The sequence below is a fragment of the Bufo bufo genome, chromosome 7 (assembly GCF_905171765.1).
Source record: "Bufo bufo chromosome 7, aBufBuf1.1, whole genome shotgun sequence".
NCBI classification, from domain to species: domain Eukaryota; kingdom Metazoa; phylum Chordata; class Amphibia; order Anura; family Bufonidae; genus Bufo; species Bufo bufo.
Genome location: NC_053395.1, coordinates 222,326,334 through 222,346,250, shown reverse-complemented (window position 1 = coordinate 222,346,250; position 19,917 = coordinate 222,326,334). Strand labels below are relative to the sequence as shown.

The 19,917-nt window shown below is 42.8% G+C and overlaps 2 protein-coding genes across 3 annotated transcripts in view; one reads left to right on the top strand and one right to left on the bottom strand.

Annotated features, from left to right (window-relative positions):
* ZNF142 (zinc finger protein 142) overlaps positions 1-5,110 on the bottom strand; it is a 32,131-nt gene extending 27,021 nt beyond the window's left edge. The window contains exons 1-3 of one of the 2 annotated variants that reach the window (XM_040441261.1): positions 4,889-5,110; positions 2,209-2,525; positions 7-619 (exon numbers count right to left, since the gene is read on the bottom strand). In XM_040441261.1, the coding sequence (XP_040297195.1) occupies positions 7-619; positions 2,209-2,235 (640 nt within the window). In that variant the 5' untranslated portion in view covers positions 2,236-2,525; positions 4,889-5,110. The remainder of the gene's footprint in view (positions 1-6; positions 620-2,208; positions 2,526-4,888) is intronic. The other variant, XM_040441260.1, reaches the window with a different exon arrangement.
* A 117-nt stretch (positions 5,111-5,227) lies between these two features.
* On the top strand, positions 5,228-19,521 carry LOC121008621 (mitochondrial chaperone BCS1). The gene is given in 13 exon segments (XM_040441280.1): positions 5,228-5,319; positions 9,768-10,136; positions 10,855-10,994; positions 14,313-14,507; positions 14,587-14,649; positions 15,129-15,242; positions 15,245-15,295; positions 17,872-17,903; positions 17,905-17,990; positions 19,146-19,182; positions 19,184-19,330; positions 19,333-19,360; positions 19,363-19,521. Coding segments are annotated over 12 exon segments (1,251 nt in total). The 5' UTR covers positions 5,228-5,319; positions 9,768-9,816; the 3' UTR covers positions 19,401-19,521.
* Positions 19,522-19,917: the final 396 nt, after the last annotated feature.

Below are 19,917 nucleotides of genomic sequence, written 5' to 3'. Positions count from 1 at the left end.
ACTTACCAGACAGAGAAACGTTCCCAAGAAAGTGTCCCTCAGGCGGAGGGTCAGTAGGAGTTTCTGAAGGCGGCATGGGTAAAGATTCCTCTAGGGTAAAATATGGCTGCTCGGGACTAATGTGAGATTTCCTGTGCTGTGAGAACATTTTAGAATTGGAGCTGACAAAGTCACACAGGTTACAGTGAAAGGGAAAATGGCTCCGAAAGTGCTGAGACATCTCCTGGCGGCTGGGGAACAGAAGACGGCAGGTGCGGTGAGAACAAGACACTGGAGTCAGCCTATGCTCCCTCCGCAGGTGAGACTGGAACCTTTTCAAGTCCGGAGCTAAGAAGGGGCAGTCGCTTTGCCAGCACCTGAAGTCTTGCGGGGGAGGTGGGTGACTCCTAAAATGTTCCTTTAGTTCACTTGGCGTCTTGAAGTCATTAGGACAGATGGGGCATGTAAGGGCGTCCTTCTTGGCTTGGTGACAGTTCTCATTTTGTGTGATGACTTGATCTGTGATGAGGACTTGGGGTTCAGTCAGAGATATCCTGGGACAGTCCTGGCACAGCTGAATCACCATGGGGTTGACCGATCTCTTGCGCCAAGAAACTGGCAATGGGCGCAGGTGATTGACCTGGATGGGCAAAAAGTGAAAGATAGGTGGTTACATCTTGTAGTGAGGCCATCACTTTATAATCAGGAGTCCCCCGCCAATAACGTGAATGAAAGGACTGCAGCGCTGGTTTAGTGCGGGGTCTTCTTTGCTGTTATTCCCTGCACAGTGGCGCCCCTCAGCCAATAAAGGAACTGCAGCACGACTCCATCCACGTGAATGAGGCCATCTCAAGTTCCCTGGTACAGTCTGTTGGCCGCAAATGCTGCTGTGCAGGGTAAACTAAGGCGACTTTCACATCTGCGTTGTGCTGTCCGGTTTTGAGATCCGGCACAGGCTCTCAAAACTGCAGCACAACGCTTCAGTTTTGCCACCATTCATTGTCAATGGGGACAAAACTGAACAAAACGCACCAGAATTCATTCCGTTCCGGTTTGTTGCGTTCCCATGCTGGACACAAAATCGCTGCAAGCAAGCGGCATGGGAAACCAAAAACCATGTGAGTTAATGGTGCCGGATCCAGTTTCTTAATTTTCAATATAATACAACCGGATCCGTTCTGAACGGATGCAGCAGGATGTATTATTAGAAAGGAAGCGTTTTGCTGTGTTTTTGAGATCCCCTGCCCGATCTCAAAACCGTACAGCAAAAACGGTTATTTGAAGTTAGCCTTAGAAGGTGGCGTAGAGCTACATCAGCGCTGTAGCCCCTCTATTCTTAGGATTGGTGGGTGTACCGGAGATCAGACACATACTGAAGAGATCTCGTCATGGGACTTGTATGCATTGATATGGAGGCCAACAGTTACCATCTACGAAATCTTTGACTCTACAGGATAAAACAACGTTACCACCATTTAGTCCTGTAGATTCAATAGGTGACAAATGAATGATCACTTGGGGGGCTTGACCGCTGTGACCCCCAGCGATTCAGACTCAAGTGGTCCCTGAGTGTCTCACTTCTATGGGAGTGAAGAAACACTGTCTACATCACACCCAAAAAATTGAATGGAGCGGTGAACCAAGATGCTTACTACTGCCTCCATTCAAACAGGGGACTTGGGATTAATGGGGGGCGAGACGTATATCACCTATCCTGTTGGACAGGTGATATGTGGGATAACCCCTCTAAATGAAGGCTGTACATGTCCTCCAGTGAAGGACGCAGCATACAGCAGTCCAGATCTCTGATCCCCGCCCCTGTATGTAAAGAGATATAAATCTTTGTTACTGGAGGTTCATTGTACAATGTCCTCTGACATGACACAGGCACAATAGGGATTTCTGCCCAAGGACAACTATTGCTTCCCAATGGAAAAAAAAAAAAAAACATGTAAACTTTCTGAACCATAAACTCAAACTCAAAGCTCTGTAAAGATAAAATCCACACAACAAAAATCTAAATGAGAGCCTAAACCTCTCTGAAAATCAGGAAGGGGTACAGGGGGTTGCTCAGGGAGCGTGAGAAGTACATAGAAAGTAGACAGGATCAGTAAGGAAGAACCCGCTCTGAGCAGCACTTCTGCCCCTTCATGATTTCTTCATTACAGAGGTTTAGTTTAATATCATGATATGTCACAGACATACTTTGGCTAAGAGCTAACTACTCACCAGTATCACCACTACATTCCCCATCATAAGACCCAAATAGCGGCCGATCGGCTGTATTCACATGCGCATCGTCCATCTGGGACAGGTCTCTGCTCTGCAGATAGATGGACTGCAGCTGGACTGTGTCCTCAGCCAGAGGATTTTCTTCCATGGCATCTTCCATTTGGCTCTGGGGACCCAGTGATGAATGGAGTACCAGCTCTTCACATGACTGTCCTGTCCAGTCAGATGCCACCAACAGTCTGTCCTCTGACATTTTCTACAGTTTGGCTGCTACATGCTCTGTGATCACCACGCTGGTGGATTGTACTTCACAACTGAAATTAAATAAGAAAAATGTGAAATATCTTCAAAGGACAAGTGATCAGAGGCTTGTTGTACATAGGTCACTTCATAGACACAGATAGACACAGGACGGGATTCATCCTGTGCTTATAAGCTGTAAATATGAGAAGCATATATCTACTATAATACCGCTCCTATGTACAAGAATATAACTACTATAATACTGCCTCCTATATACAAGAATATAACTACTATAATACCGCTCCTATGTACAAGATTATAACTACTATAATACCGCTCCTATGTACAAGATTATAACTACTATAATACTGCTCCTATGTACAAGAATATAACTACTATAATACTGCTCCTATGTACAAGAATATAACTACTATAATACTGCCTCCTATGTACAAGAATATAACTACTATAATACTGCTCCTATGTACAAGAATATAACTACTATAATACTGCCTCTATGTACAAGAATATAACTACTATAATACTGCTCCTATGTACAAGAATATAACTACTATAATACTGCTCCTATGTACAAGAATATAACTACTATAATACTGCTTCTATGTACAAGAATATAACTACTATAATACTGCTCCTATGTACAAGAATATAACTACTATAATACTGCCTCCTATGTACAAGAAATAACTACTATAATACTGCTCCTATGTACAAGAATATAACTACTATAATACTGCCTCTATGTACAAGAATATAACTACTATAATACTGCTCCTATGTACAAGAATATAACTACTATAATACTGCTCCTATGTACAAGAATATAACTGCTATAATACTGCTCCTATGTACAAGAATATAACTACTATATACTGCTCCTATGTACAAGAATATACTACTATAATACTGCTTCTATGTACAAGGATATAACTACTATAATACTGCCTCCTATGTACAAGAATATAACTACTATAATACTGCCTCCTATGTACAAGAATATAACTACTATAATACTGCTCCTATGTACAAGAATATAACTACTATATACTGCCTCCTATGTACAAGAATATAACTACTATAATACTGCTCCTATGTATAAGAATATAACTACTATAATACTGCTCCTATGTACAAGAATATAACTACTATAATACTGCCTCCTATGTACAAGAATATACCTACTATAATACTGCTCCTATGTACAAGAATATAACTACTATAATACTGCCTCCTATGTACGAGAATATATCTACTATAATACTGCTCCTATGTATAAGAATATAACTACTATAATACTGCTCCTATATACAAGAATATAACTACTATAATACTGCCTCCTATGTACAAGAATATAACTACTATAATACTGCCTCCTATGTACAAGAATATAACTACTATAATACTGCTCCTATGTACCAGAATATAACTACTATAATACTGCCTCCTATGTACGAGAATATATCTACTATAATACTGCTCCTATGTATAAGAATATAACTACTATAATACTGCTCCTATATACAAGAATATAACTACTATAATACTGCCTCCTATGTACAAGAATATAACTACTATAATACTGCCTCCTATGTACAAGAATATAACTACTATAATACTGCTCCTATGTGCAAGAATATAACTACTATAATACTGCCCCTATGTACAAGAATATAACTACTATAATACTGCTCCTATGTACAAGAATATAACTACTATAATACTGCTCCCATGTACAAGAATATAACTACTATAATACTGCTCCTATGTACAAGAATATAACTACTATAATACTGCCTCCTATGTACAAGAATATAACTACTATAATACTGCTCCTATGTACAAGAATATAACTACTATAATACTGCTCCTATGTACAAGAATATAACTACTATAATACTGCTCCTATGTACAAGAATATAAATACTATAATACTGCTCCTATGTACAAGACTATAACTACTATAATACTGCTCCTATGTACAAGAATATAACTACTATAATACTGCTCCTATGTACAGGAATATAACTACTATAATACTGCTCCTATGTACAAGAATATAACTACTATAATACTGCTCCTATGTACAAGAATATAACTACTATAATACTGCTCCTATGTACAGGAATATAACTACTATAATACTGCTCCTATGTACAAGAATATAACTACTATAATACTGCTCCCATGTACAAGAATATAACTACTATAATACTGCTCCTATGTACAAGAATATAACTACTATAATACTGCCTCCTATGTACAAGAATATAACTACTATAATACTGCTCCTATGTACAAGAATATAACTACTATAATACTGCCCCAGGATGTAACCAGATATCACTGTTATTCCCTCACATTACAGCTTTCACTGTGCAGTAATATATAATAGCTTCTTGACGTCACTGCTCACCACCATCCTGTATTGTCAATTGTGCCCCTCGACCCTGTTACCTGGGTAACCATCAGCACCCGGTATTTTCAGGCCTGTGGACATCTCCGCTCTAAGCCTCGGGGTTTCTGTAATTACAGTTCTGGTTGCCGGTACGGTCCAATACCTCCTCAGAACACTGTCTGCTTCTACGGCGGAGCTCTGTAACTGGAGGAGACAAAGATTTTGGAACGCAACCGGAAAACCTCAGTGGAACGCAAAGGAAGTAGCTAATACCTTCTGACAAGCGTCTCCTAGCTTTCAGAGAGGCCTGGAAACGCAGGACGATAAAGCCAAGTGAGGCGTGGAACGCACAAAGCAGGAAGTGGCGCGCACATGCTTGATAGGATGTAGAGCAGAAGAAGAGCTGTGACCTCTGGAGCCAGTGGAGGCTTCCTGTGATCCTGAAACAGGTTATTCTGCGTCATGTGTGCGATATTCTGTATCCATACTGTACCTAGTGTATATATAGATATACATACTGATATAACAGATGGGAGGGGGTGCAGTCATTTTATGTGCTGTTTAAATGGAACCTGTCAGCAGTAAATGCAGCGCAGTCTGAAGGAGCTGAGCAGATGAGGGATAGTTTTTTGAGAAAAGATCATGCATAATTTGTATTTTTTTTCTAGAAAAATCCTCCTAAGTCTGGGCTTAGGAAGTTCGGAGTCATGGGGGCGGTCCTATCAGTGATTGACAACCCTCCCTGCATGCAGAGTTGGCTGTCAGTCACTGATCGGACCACCCACATGACTCTAACCTCAGAACCATCAGTGAGGTTACATGAATACAATACTCGTTTTACTAAATCTCCCCCCAGGACCGTGTATCATCTGCTCAGCTCCTCCTGCTCTATAACCTGCAGATTGTATTGCACATTCCTGGTGACAGGTTCCTATTATTGTTTTCTCATTATTGTAAAATATTCATTATTTCTATTGTTTACATTATTGTTTCTATTTTCTAGATGATTCGGTCAATGCGGCAACTTTTTAAAGTGAACCTGTCATCAGATTTTGCCTGCGTGCCTCGTTTCATGACCTCGCTGCTGACCTCAGACAGTTTCCATTCATTTATTTTTGTATACTTTCTTCACAGCCATTTTTGCAGAATTCACATTTTGGAAAAGCTTCCAACTAGACCGAAATGTCTACCCTGGAGTCACTGGGGCGGCTCCTTACAATTCCAGGGTCATGGAGTCACCTCCTTAAGCTCGCCCCCCATGGCTCATCCACGTCATCGCCAGCGCTTCTAAAATCTTGTGGATACGAGTTATCCCTTAATGCCCCTCGCTTGTCTTGACACGCACCCTGCTATGAGCTCAAATTAGGGCTCGTTCACACGACCGTATGGCTTTTTCAGTGTTTGCCGGGGCTTTTTTTTTCTGGATCAGTTTTTTGTTTCTGTTGTGTTTTCGTTTCGGTTCCGTTTTTCCGTATGGCATTTACAGTATACAGTAATTACTTAGAAAAAAATTGGCTGGGCATAAAATTTTCAATAGATGGTTCCGCAAAAAACAGAACGGATAAAGAAGACATTTCTGTATGTGTTCAGTTTTTTTTTTGCTGACCCATTGACTTGAATGGAGCCACGGAACGTGATTTGCGGGCAATAATAGGACATGTTCTATCTTTTAACGGAACGGTATAAATGGACATACGGAAACGGTATTCATACGGAACAGATTCCACTTTTTTTACGGAACCATTGAAATGAATGGTTCCATATACGGACTAGAAAAAACAGCCCGTAAACGGAAAAAAAAAAACTGTCGTGTGAAAGAGGACTTGGGGCTCGTTCACACGAACTTTTTTGCGTTGCGTATACGGGCCGTTTTTTCAGTTCCGTATGCAGTCCGTATACGGAACTATTCATTTCAATGGGTCCGCCAAAAAAACGGAACACATACGGAATGTACTCCGTATGTCTTCCGTATCCGTTCCGTTTTTGTAGAACCATCTATTGAGAATTTTAAGCCCAGCCCAATTTTTTTCTATGTAATTACTGTATATGCCATACGGAAAAACGGAAAGGAACAGGAAACACTACAGAAACAAAAAAAACTGAAAAACGGACCGCAAAACACTGAAAAAGCCATACGGTCGTGTGAACGAGCCCTTCGTGTTATACTTCAGGCCTGTTCAGACTGAGGTTTTTTAAGCTGCACATTTCTGCCTCCAAAATCAGCTCTAAAAAAAGTGCCTCGAAACAGCCTCCCATTCATTTCAGTGGGACGCCAGCAGAAGCAGCAAATCCCATCTTGGGCAGAATCTACGCTGAATCTCCCATTGAAATGAATTGGAAGCATCAAAAAGAAAAACTCTCCATATGTGTCGGCTTGTTTTTGTGCAGTTTCCGCGCATCTTTTTGCGCAGGTCCGCGCCGGAAACCACAAGCTGAAAATGCAGTTTTGTGTTGAACACTCATCGGATAATAATATTGTGCAGAAAAACCTCATTGAAAAAAAGCGCAGAATTTTGCAGGTGGATTTTCACAATCGGTCGTGTGAAGTGTGAACATGATCTTAGACAGGTTGATGGCTTTATGGAATCCGTTCTCTTGCCCACGATGCTGCTGTGTCTCCTTCACCCGCCCTGTGAGGCTACCCGCTGGTTCTGGCGCATGCGCTGTGAGTTTTTGAGGCAGAGCTGCCAGGACAAGCGAAGGAATTAGGAGATGCCGCACATGCGTGACATTTCAGAGGCGCTCGTGGTGCCGCGGTCAGGCAAGTGGGATGCCAGTCAGAGCTGGAGCTGCGATTCCATGGCTCGGCCTTTGGAAGGAGACGCCCCCCTTGACTTCGGTTTATGCATTTCGGTCAAGTCAGCAACTTTTTCAAGATGTGATTTTTACAAAACGCCTCTAAAGACGAGGAATGGAAAACGTCCGAGGTGAGCAGCAGGGGCAGGTGGTCAGTTGGGCTTCTTTCACATCTGCGGCCCTGCGATCCGGACGCCACTTCCGGCAGGACAATGCCAGGAATTGGCCATACACAAGCCGCAGAGTGCAGTGGTTTGTGCCTGGCTGAATCTCGAAATTTTTTCCAGAATGCGGCCAGATCTGCGCCGGACTGCGTTATACTTAATGAGGCCGGCGGGTATACCAGTTGCTTCCAGCAGCGCCGGATCCGGAGAATTCCGTCAGGCTGTTCTCTGCTGGAGTACATGCGGCAGATTGTGAAAGTAGCCTTACATAGAAAAAAATCTAATGACAGGTTCCCCTTTAATGGGGTTTTCTGGGAGTTTAAAGGGGTTATCCAACCCCTGAAATGCGGGCCCCTCACACACAATATACTTGCCTTGCTCCATGGCACCCGCATCGCTCCTGGTCTCTGCATGGCCGCCGCTGCCTCTCCCCGTGTGCGGATGAAAACATCCAGTGTTGGGGGAAGGGGGTGCAGCCAGCGGTGACGGGGACAAGCCTCCCTAGCATCGCGGGGTGACACTAGGGAGGCTCTCCCCATTGCCGCCTGCCATTGGCCGCGCCGCCTCCCCCCCCCCACACACACACGGGGAAGAAGCAGCTGTGGCCGTGCAGAGACCAGGAGCGACAAGGGTGCCAGGGAGCAAGGTGAGTGTATTGTGTGTGAGCGGCCCGGGCGTATGGTGCAGCATTTCAGGAATCGGATAACCCCTTTAATATTGATGACTTGGTCCTCGAGAAAGGTCATCAATATCTGATTGGTGGGGGTCCGGCACCCTGGCACCCATCCATCAGCTGTGTGAATAGACCACAGCTCACCAAGCCCAGCGCCCTACATTGTATAGTGCAGGCATGGCCAACCTGCGGCCCTCCAGCTGTTGTAAAACTACAACTCCCACCATGCCCCGCTGATAGCTGTAGACTGTCTGGGCATGATGGGAGTTGTAGTTTTGCTACAGCTGGAGAGCCGCAGGTTGGCCATCCCTGGTATAGTGGCTGTGCTTACTATTGCAGCCCAGGCCCATTCCACTACTTTGCATCATGGGAGATGTAGTATTAAAGGGGTTTTCTGTGTTTTTAATATTGACGACCTATTTTCAAACTAGGTCATCAATATTAGACTGGCAGTGGTCTGACTTTTGGCCCCCTCACCGATCAAACAGCAGCTTACCAAGCGCAGCGCTGTACATAGTATACTGGCCATGCTTGGTCTTGCAGCCCAGGCTATTCACTTGAACGGGACTGAGCTGCGCCAAGATCATGTGGCCGATAACTGTGACGTCACTGATCTAGGAAGAGGCCGCAGTCCTTACTGCTGCGCCGTGGCTTCTTCATACGGCTGATCAGGGAGGGGCGGTTCTGGAAGTCAGAACCCCACCGACCGTTGGAAAAATTCTTGAAGGCTACATTCACACGACCGCACGAATGAGTCCACATCCGTTACCGCAATTTTGTGGGACGGGTTCGTAGCCATTCATTTCTATGGGGCCACAAAAGATGCGGACAGCACACAGTGTTGAAAAATAGAACATGTCCTATTCTTGTCCGCACAAGAATAGGCATTTTCTATGATAGCGGCGGCATGTGCAGTCCGCAAATTGCGGAACGCACCTGGGCCGGTATCTGTGTTTTGCGTCAAGTTCGTGTGAATATAGCCAAAGTCGCCAATGTTGCCGCCATAGGAAACCATTTAAAGGGGTGTCTCTTACTTGGACATTTTATTGAATTAAAAATTCAATAAATAAAAAAAAAAAACGAAACTATAATTTATTTCCAGCTGCACTTTATCTTTGGGTCAATGATGACATAATCCAATCCTGCGCTCTCCAGTGATTGGTTGACACGATCATATGACGACGGTATGTCACCATGGACCCAATGGCACTGGAGCTCTAGCAACATACAGAACACTGACCAGGTTCTCCCGCTCTCCTGACAGAATGTCTCAGAGGAGATAACCACCCCAGTGAATTCCAACACCTGTCAAAATGCCGTTTTCGGACTTCCTGGCGGCCCTGAAGGACAACCCTTACTTTGGGGCAGGATTCGGTCTGGTTGGTGTGGGCACAGCCTTGGCATTGGCCCGTAAGAGTGCCCAGCTAGGAATGGTGGCCTTCAGAAGACATTACATGATTACGCTGGAGGTCCCCAGTAAAGACAAGAGCTACCAATGGCTGCTCAGCTGGATCTCCCATCACGCCAAACGTACTCAGCATCTGAGCGTAGAGACGTCGTATCTGCAGCACGAGAGCGGCCGGATCAGCACGAAGTTTGACTTTGTGCCCAGTCCTGGAAATCACTTTATTTGGTAAGTGCCCCCCCCGACTCATCTCTTAGGATTTCATTTTCGCTTAAAATTAAGAGGATGTGTAAAAAGTTCTGTTCAGATGTCCCTCGGTTGTAGGTGAACAATATGCCCATCTTGACCCATGTTGACGGATTGCCATCCAGCTTTTCCAGCCACCTGATGGATGTATCTGCTTTATGGGTGAGAACCCAGGAGGCCAATCTAATCGGTCAAAGGCCTCATGCACACAAACGTATTTTCATTCCGTGTCCGTTCTGTTTTTTTTTTTGCGGACTGTATACGGAACCATTCATTTCAGTGGGTCCACAAAAAAAACAGAAGGTATTCCGTATGTCCGTATTTCTGTTCTGCAAAAAAATAGAACATGTTCTATTATTGTCTGCATTACGGACAAGGATAGGGACTGTTCTATTAGGGGCCAAATACTTAATGCACACGGATGTCATCCGTATTTTTTGCGGACCGCAAAATACATACGGTCGTGTGCATGAGGCCTAATACTGATTGTCTTCCCGCTTCCCAGATGTAGCTAAAAAAAAACTGTTCAATTCACTTTTTTTGCAACTTGGCAGAAGAGGAAGATTCAGGGACTTATATTTATGTTTTTCTTTTTTATATTAGGGATAAATGATCAATCTGTCACCTTAATCTTTACTCACAGGATTTTTCTCACATGTCCATGTGATGTATTAAACCTTATCTTTTTTTTTTCCTCAAGGTATCGAAACAAGTGGATTCGAATAGAGAGAAATCGTGAGAAACAGATGATTGACCTACACACTGGAACCCCCTGGGAGTCTGTCACTTTCACTGCAGTTGGGACCAATCGTGACATTTTCTTCAACATTTTGCAAGAAGGTATAACCAAGAGCGTCTAGTATAATATGTCTATAATTGTGCCTCTATTTACAAGAATATAACTACTATAATACTGCTCCTATGTACAAGAATATAACTACTATAATACTGTTCCTATGTACAAGAATATAACTACTATAATACTGCTCCTATGTACAAGGATATAACTGCTATAATACTGCTCCTATGTACAAGGATATAACTACTATAATACTGCTCCTATGTACAAAAATATAACTGCTATAATACTGCTCCTATATACAAGAATATAACTACTATAATACTGCCTCCTATGTACAAGAATATAACTACTATAATACTGCCTCATATGTACAAGAATATAACTACTATAATACTGCTCCTATGTACAAGAATATAACTACTATAATACTGCTCCTATGTACAAGAATATAACTACTATAATACTGCCTCCTATGTACAAGAATATAACTACTATAATACTGCTCCTATGTACAAGAATATAACTACTATAATACTGCTCCTATGTACAAGAATATAACTACTATAATACTGCTCCTATGTACAAGAATATAACTACTATAATACTGCTCCTATGTACAAGAATATAACTACTATAATACTGTTCCTATGTACAAGAATATAACTACTATAATACTGCTCCTATGTACAAGAATATAACTGCTATAATACTGCTCCTATGTACAAGGATATAACTGCTATAATACTGCTCCTATGTACAAAAATATAACTGCTATAATACTGCTCCTATATACAAGAATATAACTACTATAATACTGCCTCCTATGTACAAGAATATAACTACTATAATACTGCCTCCTATGTACAAGAATATAACTACTATAATACTGCTCCTATGTACAAGAATATAACTACTATAATACTGCTCCTATGTACAAGAATATAACTACTATAATACTGCCTCCTATGTACAAGAAATAAACTGCTATAATACTGCTTCTATGTACAAGAATATAACTGCTATAATACTGCTCCTATGTAAAAAAATATAACTACTATAATACTGCTCCTATGTACAAGAATATAACTACTATAATACTGCTCCTATGTACAAAGAATATAACTACTATAATACTGCTTCTATGTACAAGAATATAAACTACTATAATACTGCTCCTATGTACAAGAATATAACTACTATAATACTGCTCCTATGTCCAAGGATATAACTACTATAATACTGCTCCTATGTACAAAAATATAACTGCTATAATACTGCTCCTATATACAAGAATATAACTACTATAATACTGCCTCCTATGTACAAGAATATAACTACTATAATACTGCCTCCTATGTACAAGAATATAACTACTATAATACTGCTCCTATGTACAAGAATATAACTACTATAATACTGCTCCTATGTACAAGAATATAACTACTATAATACTGCCTCCTATGTACGAGAATATAACTACTATAATACTGCCTCCTATGTACAAGAATATAACTGCTATAATACTGCTTCTATGTACAAGAATATAACTGCTATAATACTGCTCCTATGTACAAAAATATAACTACTATAATACTGCTCCTATGTACAAAAATAATACTACTATAATACTGCTCCTATGTACAAGAATATAACTACTATATTATCTGATCACATACTAAAGGTTATAACTAGGCTATATATATGTCTGACATGTGGTTTTATGATATGCGCACATTTGGATTGCAGACCTAATAAGAGGATGTGCTTATTCTCAGAAGTGTTGTATACTGTATATCTTTATACCTATCTGTATGAAATGTCAGCTTGGTATTTTTGATCTTGACCTTTTTCAATAAAAAGATAATTGACAAAGAATATAACTACTATAATACTGCTCCTATGTACAAGAATATAACTACTATAATACTGCCTCCTGTGTACAAGAATATAACTACTATAATACTGCTCCTATGTACAAGAATATAACTACTATAATACTGCTCCTAGGTACAAGAATATAACTACTATAATACTGCTCCTATGTACAAGAATATAACTACTATAATACTGCTCCTATGTCCAAGGATATAACTACTATAATACTGCTCCTATGTACAAAAATATAACTGCTATAATACTGCTCCTATATACAAGAATATAACTACTATAATACTACTGCCTCCTATGTACAAGAATATAACTACTATAATACTGCCTCCTATGTACAAGAATATAACTACTATAATACTGCTCCTATGTACAAGAATATAACTACTATAATACTGCTCCTATGTACAAGAATATAACTACTATAATACTGCTCCTAGGTACAAGAATATAACTACTATAATACTGCTCCTAGGTACAAGAATATAACTACTATAATACTGCTTCTATGTACAAGAATATAACTACTATAATACTGATCCTATGTACAAAAATATAACTACTATAATACTGCTCCTATGTACAAGAATATAACTACTATAATACTGCTCCTATGTACAAGAATATAACCACTATAATACTGCTCTTATGTACAAGAATATAGCTACTATAATACTGCTCCTATGTACAAGAATATAACTACTATAATACTGCTCCTATGTACAAGAATATAACTACTATAATACTGCTCGTATGTACAAGAATATAACTACTATAATACTGCCTCCTATGTACAAGAATATAACTACTATAATACTGCCTCCTATGTACAAGAATATAACTACTATAATACTGCCTCCTATGTACAAGAATATAACTACTATAATACTGCCTCCTATATACAAGAATATAACTACTATACTACTCCCTCCTATGTACAAGAATATAACTACTATAATACTGCTCCTATGTACAAGAATATCACTACTATAATACTGCTCCTATGTACAAGAATATCACTACTATAATACTGATCCTATGTACAAGAATATAACTACTATAATACTGCTCCTATGTACAAGAATATAACTACTATAATACTGCTCGTATGTACAAGAATATAACTACTATAATACTGCTCCTATGTACAAGAATATAACTACTATAATACTGCTCCTATGTACAAGAATATAACTACTATAATACTAGCTCCTATGTACAAGAATATAACTACTATAATACTGCCTCCTATGTACAAGAATATAACTACTATAATACTGCCTCCTATGTACAAGAATATAATTACTATAATACTGGCCTCCTATGTACATGAATATAATTACTATAATACTGCCTCCTATGTACAAGAATATAACTACTATAATACTGCCTCCTATGTACAAGAATATAACTACTATAATACTGCTCCTAAATGGAATATTAGATTTATTTATTTTTGTTACATACAGCTCGAGAACTTGCTCTGCGTCAGCAAGAGGGGAAGACGATCATGTACACTGCTCTGGGTGCTGAATGGCGACCATTTGGTTTTCCAAGACGCAGACGACCCCTGACCTCTGTGGTGCTAGAAGAAGGGATTTCAGATAAGATTGTTCAGGATGTGAAAGGATTTATCGACAATCCCAAGTGGTACAGTGACCGAGGCAAGTGCCTGTGCGGTTGGGGTGACGGTCATTGTATTTCCTCTTTGGACTTCTCAGTGATCATTCTGCTTTATTCCAGGAATCCCGTATAGAAGAGGATACCTGCTCTATGGGCCGCCTGATGTGGGAAGAGTAGCTTCATGTAAGTAACATTGTGACTATCTGTACGTTGCAGCAAGAGATGTGGGGGACATTTCAATGTTAACTAGGTTGTGCAGCGATTTTATAATGATGACCTATCCTCAGGATAGGTCATCAGTACGTGATCGGTGGGGGTCCGACACCCTCGCCGATCAGCTGTTTGACGAGAAGGTGCTGCAACCATGCGCCGCTTCTTGGTCATCACACCTGTCCGTCATCTCCTGTGGAGCAAGTTCAGTGTAATGAACAGGAAGCGGCACTCTCAGCTGATCGGCGTGGGTGCCGAGTGTCGGACCCCCAACCGATCAGTAACTGATGACCTATCTCACTGAGGATAGGTCATCAATACAAATCACTGAACAAACCTTTAAGACTTGTGACTCAGGGGGGTAGCTATTTTAGAGGAAAATGTACAAAGCTCGATGACTACTCCCTGGTTCCATCTCTCACGAGACGCCCGCCGTCTCTGTGTTTTCTCAGTACAGCCTGGCCGGAGAGCTGAGTACAGCATCTGTCTAATGAGCCTGAGTGACAACAGCCTCTCCGACGACCGGCTCAACCACCTCCTGAGCGTCGCTCCGCAGCAGAGCATCATTCTCTAGAGGACGTGGATGCTGCTTTTGTGAGTCGAGACCTGGCCAAAGAGAGTAAGTGTCAAGAAAGTTTATATCCTATTGTTAATATTATTCTGACGACCTTACTATGTACATACATAGTATTAGTATGATGTATGGAAGCGAGCAACTGGGTAAATGGTGCCATTAGAAACTACAACAATAAGCCCTCATAAGGCTATGTGAATGGAAAAAAAAAAAACTCTGGGAAGGCGGGGAGTGAAAAACCAAAGCGCAAAATTAACCTGGTCCTCTAGGGGTTAAATGGGTTGTCCCACGAAAAATATTCCACAGCTTTCAAACCAGCCCATGGATCTGAATACTTCTGTAATTGCGTGTAATTAAACATTTATTATAGCTACTGAGTTAGGGGTCCATTCACGCCTTCGCAACTGTTTTGCGGTCCGCAAATTGCGGATCCGCAAAACACGGACACCGGCCATGTGCGTTCAGCATTTTGCGGACCGCAAATGGCCGGCACTATAATAGAAATGCCTTTTCTTGTCCGTGTCTGTGGACAAGAACAGGACATGTTCTATTTTTTGGCGGGGCCGCAGAACGGAAGAGTGGATGCGGGCAGCACACGGTGTGCTGTCGCATCTTTTGCGGCCTCATTGAAAATGAATGGGTCCGCATCGGTTCCGCAATTTTGCGGACCAATTTTCCAGATGTGTGAATGGACTCTTATTCAATGAAATGTATCTGTATAGCGCCACCTGCTGTTTATTCAGCTTTTCTTATTTCTTTGACCTGCTCACTGAGATGGCCCGCACATGCTCAGTTTCATCTTTCAACTTCCTCTGAGCTGTGATAGGGAGAGCGTGGACACGCCCCTGAGCTGTGATAGGGAGAGCGTGGACACGCCCCTGAGCTGCTGATAAGGGAGAGCATGGACACGCCCCTGATCTGTGATAGGGAGAGCATGGACACGCCCTGAGCTGTGATAGGGAGAGCATGGACACGCCCCTGAGCTGTGATAGGGAGAGCATGGACACGCCCCTGAGCTGTGATCAGGGAGAGCTGAGACACGCCTCCTGAGCTGTGATAGGGAGAGCTGAGACACGCCTCCTGAGCTGTGATAGGGAGAGCATGGACACGCCCCTGAGCTGTGATAGGGAGAGCATGGATACGCCCCTGAGCTGTGATAGGGAGAGCATGGATACGCCCCTGAGCTGTGATAGGGAGAGCATGGGACACGCCCCTGAGCTGTGATAGGGAGAGCGTGGACACGCCCCTGAGCTGTGATAGGGAGAGCATGGACACGCCCCTGAGCTGTGATAGGGAGAGCATGGACCACACCCCATGAGCTGCAGCAGTAAGGACACTCCCCTTGAGTTGTCAGCTTGATATAAATGTAAAAGAGCAAGGAATGGGGAGATCTCTGGATCCATGTCAGGTCCAGGGCTGGTTCTATTTGTTGAAATAGATTATTATGTACTAATGATGTATGATTTTCATTTTTGACAATAATCATGGGATAACCCCTTTAGGTTTCGTAATTTTTTTTTAGAGAACCTGTAGAGTGAAGACGTGAGATACCGTGCTCAGCCCCCAGAGATCTCCAAAAATATCTGATATCCTAGTTAAAGGTTTTCTGTCACTAGAATTTTCACTATTAGGGCTCGTTCACACAAACTTATTTTGCGTTCCATATACGGGCCGTTTTCTGCGTTACGTATACGGAACCAATTCATTTCAGGGTTCGCAAAAGATGCGGACATCACTCGGTGTGCTGTCCGTATCCGTTGCTCTGTTCCGTGGCCCCGCAAAAAATTATGAATCCTGTCCTATTCTTGTCCGTTTTGCGGGCAAGAATAGCATTTCTATAATGGGCCTCCTGTTCGTTCCGAAAATTGTGGAAGGCACACGGCGGCAATCCGTTTTTTTGCAGATCGGCAATTTGCGGACCGCCATAAACGGCACAATCGTGTGAACGAGCCCCCTATACTGGCTGCCATTAGCGATGTACTAATGTCAGCCTGCACTTAACTCTGCTATTCTTGTGATTTATTCATGCCTCCGTTACTGCAGAATTCGTTACTTTTATTACATGCAAATAGCTCTAGGAGCGGGGGGGGGGGGCCCGGGGGGCATTGCTCCTGCTCCTGCTCCTAGAGGCTCCGTTCTCCCACCTCAATACACACCCTCTAAGTCTTGATTGACAAGGCCAGGCAGCTTTCGCATCTCCTGCCACCCGTTGTGCAGGCGCGGTGAGGGAAGGATGCTCGCCGGCTGCCAGCTTCCTCATTGTGCCTGCGCCAAATACTGTACGGCGCTGCCTGGGCCCTGTCAATCAAGACTTGGAGGGCGAGTATTGAGGTGGGAGAACGGAGCCTCTAGGAGCAGGAGCAATGCCCCCCCCCGCTCCTAGAGGCTAATTTGCATGTATAAAAGTAAGAATTCTGCAGTAACGGGGCACGATTGATCACAAGATACCAGAGTTAGGTACAGCTGACCCGCACATCGCTAATCTCAGACAGTTTAATAGTGAAAATTCTAGTGACAGAAATAACCTTTACATAAGAGCGTTACACCGCAGTGAAGCACGATCCGCTTTGGAAAGCCACCAAACCCGTCTAGCTGATCTAAGGTCACCTTTCACCTTGCAGATCCCACCGCATATCAAGGATTTGGCCGCTTAAACCTTCAGCGGTCTGTTAAACGCTCTGGACGGCGTGGCATCCACTGAAGCGCGCATTGTGTTCATGACAACCAATCACATTGACAGGTAGGACAGAGAGGTGTCGGACTGCTCTCGAAAGACAATTTCTGGTTGTATGCGACTGAAGCTTAACTGGGTTTTTTCGAGACTCTGGATAGGTCATCCGTATCTGAATCGGTGGGAGTCTGACACCCGGGACTCCCCTCCGATTCAGCCTTTGGAAAAGCACCGGCGCTCCTGTAAGAGTCGCGGCCTCTCTCAGCTTTCCCAGTGACGTCACGTCTTCGGTCACGTGGCCTAGGATCAGCTCAGCCCATAGAAGTGACTGGAGCTGAGTGCGATACCAAGCACAGCCGCTATACAATGTGCGGCGCTGCGCTTAGTGAGCGGGGTGCCTCACAGGAACGCCGGTTGCCTTCTCAGACAGCTGATCGGTGGGGGTCCTGGGCGTCACACCCCCACCGATCATATACTGATGACCTATCCTCTGGAAGGTCATCAGTAGTAAAATCTTGGAAAAACCCTTTTAATCTTGTTTAATGAAAGTTATCTATGTTTATAATATATACCGTTACCCATGATCGAGATTTCTGCTTGCTGTCATTGAATTGGAAACATACTTGATAAAGCCAGAGGGTGAAAACCTCCATGGACCAAATGATTCTATAACTGAGGGTTTTGTACAAATTGTATCCAATGAAGACAATCCTCTGTGAGCTAAACTGATCAGCAGCACAAATCTCCCTCACTGTCTTGGGAGTTTGCTACAACGTCTCCCCTGACCTGTCTACACTGGATAGAATTGTAACAAAACTCAGTGTTAGAAGAACTAGGCTGTTTCTGCACTTTGCTGCTATATTGTATATTTTATTTTTTGATACACTTTTTTATTTTTTTTTAGATTTTCATATGCTACATATATGCTTTATACTGTAGTCACTCCCAGAGCTGCACTCAGAATTCTGTCACCGCTTGCGAGCCATCAGCCCCCAAATACTTGACTACATTGCTTTTTGGGATTTGTAGTTGTTTTCTGCATGAGAGAGCGTCCATGCCTTACACACTATATATCCTCTACAGCATGCTGTAAAGACCCTGAACAAGCAGCAGGCCGCTAGAGCATGTGAGGCCCTACCCCGTGAAATTCTGAATGCAGCTTTAGATGTGACTGGAGTGTAAGACCTGAAGCTCTCATGCTTACATCTCTGTATGGAATTGTAGGTTGGACCCCGCGTTGATCCGTCCAGGCCGCGTTGAATGTCAAGCAGTTCATAGGACACTGCTCCCGGGGGCAGCTCGCCCAGATGTTTCAGAGGTTTTACCGGACCAGCCCGGTTCTGCAGCAGAGGAAGTTTGCGGACGTGGCCCTCGATGCCTTTGAGAAGATCAGTGCAGCCCCAGTTCAGGGGGTCATTTTATGATGCACAAAAACGACCCTAGGCAGCCATTAAGAACATTCACTCTCTGGCTGCATAACAAACCCATAGAGCGATATTTTAAAAGGGGCCGTCCAGTTTTACGTAAATAGACATAATATCATATGAGTCCTCGCCGCACTCTAAGCTACTTGATCTGCAAAGATGGATCCGCATCCGATAATACAACCGCATGCATCCGTTCAGAACGGAACCGTCTGTATTATCTGTAACATAGCCAAGACGGATCCGTCTTGAACACCATTGAAAGGTCAATGAGGACGATCCGTTTTTCTATTGCGCCAGATTGTGTCAGTGAAACGGATCCGTCCACGTTGACTTACATTGTGTGCCAGGACGATCCGTTTGCCTCCGCATCGTCAGGTGGACACCAAAAAGCTGCAAGCAGCGTTTTGGTTTCCGCCTCCAGAGCGGAATGAAGGTGGAACGGAGGCAAACTGATGCATTCTGAGCGGATCATATCCATTCAGAATGCATTGGGGCAGAACTGATCCGTTTTGACCGCTGAGCCCTTGACGGATCTCACAAACGGAAAACCAAAACGCCAGTTGTGAAAT